Below are 6,935 nucleotides of genomic sequence, written 5' to 3' on the forward strand. Positions count from 1 at the left end.
GGGTTGCCAAGCCCTTTTCATTAAAAACAAGACCTCTAACTGTACGATAATAATGAGAGCTTCTTTTTATGGACATATTATTTGGCAACATATAATTTCATATTTTGTAATCATACTTAATCTTCAGAAAAATTCTTGCAGAATATGTATTACTCTTCTTATTTTACAGCCAATGAAACATAGGCACAGAAAGGTTAAGAAAGTTACCCAAGGCCACACAACCTGTCAGTGCCAGAACTGGAATTCAAATTTAAATCTGTTTCATGTCAAAGCCTGGCCACTTTACTGCATGCAATTCCTGCTCTTTCAGTAATAAACATAAAGTAATAATGAGTAAAAGTGCAATAAGCTTTTATCATATTTATTCCCCAAAATCTCCCTATACTCTATGTGCCTCTAAGTGACAGTGCTAATTAGCACCAACAACCCCTAAGTTTAAATTAAAGAAGAATGTTGACAGTGACTTGAAATTTGCTCACATGGGAATTTGGAGTGTAGAGAAACACAGAGTAATACTTGGATCTGCATGCACATTTATCAGCTGAACTTGACCTTTTACCCCTGGAAGAGATTTGCTACCGTTAAACTTCTTCAGGGGTGTGATAAAAGAAGGTAACATTTTCTTTTGGCCCCTCACATAAACATCGTCATTCTCCTGAAGTTTCCATATTAAATATTGACAGTTTCATTTTGGAGGTGGCAGCAGAAGAAAACACTGCTTGAAATGCAGACATCTCTTTTTTTATTATCACAATTTCATATTCCTGGGGCCACCTCCAATTACACTTATTTTTTATAAGCATTCAAGATTATCGTTTAACGAATCAACCAACAAAGGATTAATCTCCAAAATATATAAACAGCTCATGCAGCTCAATATTAAAAAAACAAACAACCCAATCCAAGAATGGGCAGAAGACCTAAATAGACATTTCTCCAAAGAAGACTTACAGATGGCCAAGAAGCACATGAAAAGCTGCTCAACATCACTAATTATTAGAGAAATGCAAATCAAAACTACAATGAGGTGTCACCTCACACCAGTTAGAATGGGCATCATCAGAAAATCTACAAACAACAAATGCTGGAGAGGGCGTGGAGAAAAGGGAACCCTCTTGCACTGTTGGTGGGAATGTAAATTGATACAGCCAGCCACTATGGAGAACAGTATGGAGGTTCCTTAAAAAACTAAAAATAGAATTACCATATGATCCAGCAATCCCACTACTGGGCATATACCCAGAGAAAACCATAGTTCAAAAAGACACATGCACCCCAATGTTCATTGCAGCACTATTTACAATAGCCAGGTCATGGAAGGAACCTAAATGCCCATCGACAGATGAATTTATAAAGAAGATGTGGTACATATATACCATGGAATATTACTCAGCCATAAAAAGGAACGAAATTGGGTCATTTGTAGAGACGTGGATGGATCTAGAGACTATCATACAGAGTGAAGTAAGTCAGAAAGAGAAAAACAAATATTAGCGCATATATGTGGAACCTAGAAAAATGGTACAGATGAACCGGTTTGCAGGGAAGAAATAGAGACACAGATGTAGAGAACAAATGTATGGACACCAAGGGGGGACAGTGGCGGGGGTGGTGGTGGTAATGTGATGAATTGGGTGATTGGGATTGACATGTATACACTAATATGTATAAAATAGATAACTAATAAGAACATGCTGTATAATAAAATAAATTTAAAAAAAAAAAAGATTATCGTATAAGCCGAGACAAGCTCTGCTACTTAAATAGGTACATGGAGAGAGAGTGATGAGGTAGTAAATTCCTACCTTATCAGGCACTGAGTAGAAAGCATAAAAGTTTTTAAACCCTCTTTTTCCGAAAGGAAGCAAAACATACATGATTGTATTGATTTGACTTGATTCATGAATTCTGCAAATATTTACTGATGTGCCGAACACTATTATAAGCTGTGGGCATGCAGTAGGGAAAAAAGCCAGGGCCCTGGCACCCTAATGTGCAGATTCTAGTGAGGGGCTCAGCAGAGAATAGACAAGTCATAACATGGGTATGTCTCCTGGTGTATGAGCACCGTGAAGTAAAATACAGCTCAGTTAGGGGCAGGGACAGTCAAGGAGGAAGGGCTTGCTGAAGAGACATTTGGTAGGGGGAAAAAGAATTTTCTTATTACATTTTTGAAAAAGTAGTAACTTAAAATAATTAGTAACAAATACACATTTCACAGTAAGGCCAAAGAAACCCAAGCACCGCACCCTAGATATGCAAGTCCTTTTGCACCGCTGGGCAGACAGTCCTTCTTTCGAAGGTGATTCTGTAAAATATGCTAACATGGATTTCTTTTGCTGTATCACTGGCAGCGGCCCTGAAAGAGCCTGACTCTTTGGAATTTTGATAGAATGATACTTCAAATAGAGGCTTTAGTCACAGGCCATCAGGGAAAGTGTGTGAATATAGGTGTTTGTTTATGATTTGCACTTTCACCTTTCATTATAGGGTGAAAAAGGAGCTATGGGAGAGCCGGGACCCCGAGGGCCGTATGGTCTTCCCGTGAGTTCTCTTGTCTCGTGACGGTGTTTCCCTTCAGCATGTATAGATGACCTGTCCCTGGCGTGGTTAACCCTCCCCTCGTGGGGAGACTAATCCCATCAGAGGAGCAAAGAACAATCCACTAATTGTCTTCAACGCCAATGTAACTGGGTACTTCAGAGAGAGGTCGTATTTGTGTCGTATTCTTACACTCACGTACAGACACCCACACACTTCACCAGATTGAGAGGATCAGAGGTTGTCCATGAGATGGGCAGTGCTAACCTGAAAGGGGGCTTTTGACTGTCAGATAACCCCTCCCTGGGCCATCTGACCAGACCCATAATTGGCCCTTCCTTGGGAGGTCATTGTACCAGAAGTGGGTGTGGAAGCTTAATTTAAAAAACTCTCTTCAGACTTTATCTGTTCTCATATATTACTTACAAAAACTGCTCTTGCTAATAAAATGTATTTCTCAAATTGATGTTTACGATGACTTTGATGTTTCTGACCTTTCTAAATTACCGTGATGACAAGTGATCTTCAGAACAGAGAAGGTTGATAGTGTGCTATCTTCTGAAAATTCTCAGTTACACCCACTTCAAATTGAGGGCCTCAGGTTTGCTTCCGAATATTATCTTTGGGATAATTGTAAATGATTTGATGGGGTAGGGTAGGACTACAGTAGAAGCATATACTGTTGTCTCAAGGTTTTTAACCCCTATGTATTTTCCACGTACCTTGTACTTTCTAGTTTTTATGAATTGAAATAATAAGCTCAAGCCATGATTACTTGAGTGCTAAAAGAGATGCTGATTTTGAAATAGATTTCGAAATCCAATTGGTGGAATCAAAGCAACTTCTCAGAACTTTTAGGTGGATTTGTTGTGTGACCCTGGTCAGTGCCCTGAAAATCTGCTCCACAGGGCTGAATTGATCATCCTTGCACAGCAGTATTATATTCCTTCTATAATAGGGGATCTTTAATTTACAAACAGTTTTTAAGCTGTGATCTTCACACCCGCAATATTTATAGATAAGGTGTACATCTAGCCAAATTAAAATTGTATTTAACAATAAACAGTTTTCACATTCTTTACACACTTATGAGCTAACTACTAAGTTGTCAAACTAAAGTAGCCTAGATTTGCTTATTCTGTTAGTGCTGGTGTGTTTTTAAATCAACTAAACAGTATTTTTGCTCTTGACTTACTCTTAGATTGATAACTTGAATACCAAGCATTAAACTTCAGCAAAATATCAGACTATTTAACCTGATATATAATGAAACATTTTCATGACCCTTACCTGCAACATTAGCAGTCACTTCACTTGATTTAGTGAAAGAAATTTGTGTTACTAATCAATAGAGAATCTTTTCCACATTTCTGAATTAGTTGTTTTTATACTAGTGTTGTATGTCCGGGCAGCCTTAAATAGAATAATAACCTATTCGTGAAACTTAGGAACACTAATGTAGCTACTATGATTCTTTGGCAGGGGAAAGATGGAGAGCCTGGTCTTGATGTAAGTAATACCTACAATAAACATCTTCCCATTATAATAGATGCTGATGGTCTCCATCATCAATAACAGCAAGAATACTCCTAATTTTTTTCTTTGCACATAGTTACGCGTACAGCATATATTGCTGTGCGTGTAGACAGCAATATGAAATACACCACTAGGGTTGGCATGAGATAGACATAAAAGCAAAAAGCATACTTATCTAGTATGAAATTAATAACTGACAGTTGATAGAGGCACTTCAAAATACTTTCCCAAATTAGAGACACTCCACATGAGTGGTTAAATTACTTATTTTAAAATATGCATAAAATCGAAGTATGTTTCACATGCTACCCTTAGGGAATGGTATGTTTATTCTCAAAGCTATTATGCAGTATTTTTCTTTTTAGCATAAAGTCCCTATATATCTTATAGTAACATAATTCTATAAAAATAGAGAATGTCAGAAGTCAATCCCTCCTAAAATGATTACTGCTCATCCTGTATTATGTGAATAATAGCAGGAGCAAAAAGTAATACTAGTTACTCTTTATTGGGCACCAGTTGTGTGCAGACATCATTCTGGTACTTTATATATATCATCACATTTAATGCTCACACCAGCAGATGTGTAGTATTGATAGATATTAACCTCGTTTTATGGTCAAAGGACTAAAATGGTGAAGAAAGTTTGCCCGCAGTCACTCAAATCAGAGAACTTGCCAGGATTCAAACTAGGATCCTGATATTCTCTCCACTATACATTTCTTTGGAGAAAAAGCATGAAACCTTTTGTTTACAGATACTTGAGATGTTAGGAAACTGTTATTTCTAAGTGCCACTTTACACATCTAAGTTTTGAGATTTGAGGGCATGCCATGTTTCTTTATATTTGCGTTCAGAAACATGAATTCTTAAGGTTTTTTTCAATATGGTGTTGCCACAGTTATACCAATAGATCTTTTTGGTTTGCTTTTTATCCTATAGGGTTTCCCTGGTCCACGAGGCGAGAAGGGTGATCTAGGAGAAAAGGGAGAAAAGGTGACCTCTCCAGCCTAGCACGTGCCTGTTTGATTTTTCTGCTTCTGTCTGCTTTGCTGTTCAACCTGTGTGATTCTTTCATACGTCTAATCTTTCTCCATCCTGTGCTCCAAAAACACTGTGATGTCTGATCTGAGGAAACAGATCTTCACAGAGGAATAAAGAAGGCTACACTGCAAGAAATAAGGGCACTGTTAGCACAGAAGAAAAGAATTATAATCCCCAGATATCTGGGCTACAATCTTTGGACTACCTGACACCAATTAATTGAAAGATGAAGTTTTCAGGGGCTTTTGAAAATGGGGGTGGGGGGAGGCATTTATGACATTAAGTAAAATTAAATAGCACAAATCTGCAACAGTCTTCTGGCAGAGCTCAACTAACCCTGTAAAGCCAACATCTCATTTATCTTCACAACATTCCTAGTAGAGACAGAAGATATGTCCCATATCTTGATTTTTTTTGATTGGAAAGTGGAAGGCAAGCAGTATGCCCGATAAACCCAATGAGTCCATTACGCAGGGAGCAGGACTTGTTGCCTTCGGACGCTGTAGGTATTTTTAAGTGAAGATATTGGTGTATGTTATGAGATTGATATTTAGGTCCTATCTCAAGACCATCAGCTCCAGGGGATAAGGACCCAATATCAAGCAAAATGGTTTTATGTCTGGAAGCAAAATGTGGATTATGGATTTTTTTAAACCACTTTTTCTTCTTTAAAGAATAGTTTTTTTATACTGGACACAGCTGAAAAAGGGAAAAAAGTTTTTAAAACCTCAGCACCTCAATAGAATAATGAAAATCTTAAAGTGGCTGAAATGGTACCTTCATAATTCAGATTTAAACCAATTCTATTTCTCAGATTAATTTATGTCCTACTCTACTTACCACACTATCTTCAAAACCCTATAAATTCTCTTTAACAGTGAAGTTCATAGCTGTTGAAAAGCAAGGCCAAATGAGAGTTGCAAAAAAAAAAAGGATATTAAGCCTGCTGTGTATTCCTTGGGCATTACTTAGCTTCCCATTGCTAGGAAAGCTCATGTGAGTTGTTATATGAAAGCACCACCATCATCATTGTCAATATCGTCACATTTATTGAACACTTACTGTGTTTTTCCAAGAGCCTTACATAAAAGAAGTCTTTTAATCCTCATAACAACACCCTAAGTTTGGTGCTTTTATTGTCCCCATTTCATAGACAAGGAAACTGAGGCATAAAAAAAGTTCTTTTATTCTGAATTGTAAATTCTAACTGTAAAATATACATGTTTTGAGATAAATTGTACATGCAGTCTTTTAGCCCAAGGTGTCTCTGTGTGCTTTCAAGGTTATAGGCATTTATTTTATATTTACCGAATGGGTTGTATGAGTCAAAAACCTTATTCACTCAAAAGTATGTCACCATTATGAAGATATTCATTCTAATGATCTTTTAAACAAAGAAGAAATTACTGGTATTATAACTTATGAAAACCTAAAGCTACAAATTTAATCTTCAGAATAATGTTAATCACCCATACAAAAATATTTCCATATTTCAGATTCCATAATTAGAAGTTTTATATTTAAGGAAATTAGATACAAATGTGAATACTTTTTGTATATCATTCTTTGACATGGGAGACAAAAATTAGCAAGAGCCCTTATGTGTTCATACCCACGAAGACAGATAGTTACAAAACTATGCTGATTAATAATAACACTGACACGTTATCCTCTGTAAAATAGTGTCTGTTTTCCATAAAGCTTGAGGTTTACTAAAATATTACTGAAAAACGATTCCCAGAGCCTGTTAAAGTCAACATTCATATGACAACACTTTCCGTTGAGTGATTAATCTGAGTTGATTAACCAATCAA

At 36.8% G+C, this 6,935-nt stretch overlaps 1 protein-coding gene across 1 annotated transcript in view; it reads left to right on the top strand.

Moving 5' to 3' along the window:
• The window catches only part of COL25A1 (collagen type XXV alpha 1 chain), a 461,378-nt gene extending 456,287 nt beyond the window's left edge, over nt 1-5,091 (top strand). Inside the window, exons 32-33 of the mRNA XM_061191166.1 lie at nt 2,491-2,544; nt 5,020-5,091. Coding sequence (XP_061047149.1) covers nt 2,491-2,544; nt 5,020-5,091 — 126 coding nt within the window. The remainder of the gene's footprint in view (nt 1-2,490; nt 2,545-5,019) is intronic.
• The last annotated feature ends 1,844 nt before the right edge of the window (nt 5,092-6,935 follow it).

Source organism: Eubalaena glacialis, chromosome 5 (genome assembly GCF_028564815.1).
Source record: "Eubalaena glacialis isolate mEubGla1 chromosome 5, mEubGla1.1.hap2.+ XY, whole genome shotgun sequence".
In the NCBI taxonomy this organism is placed as follows: Eukaryota; Metazoa; Chordata; class Mammalia; order Artiodactyla; family Balaenidae; genus Eubalaena; species Eubalaena glacialis.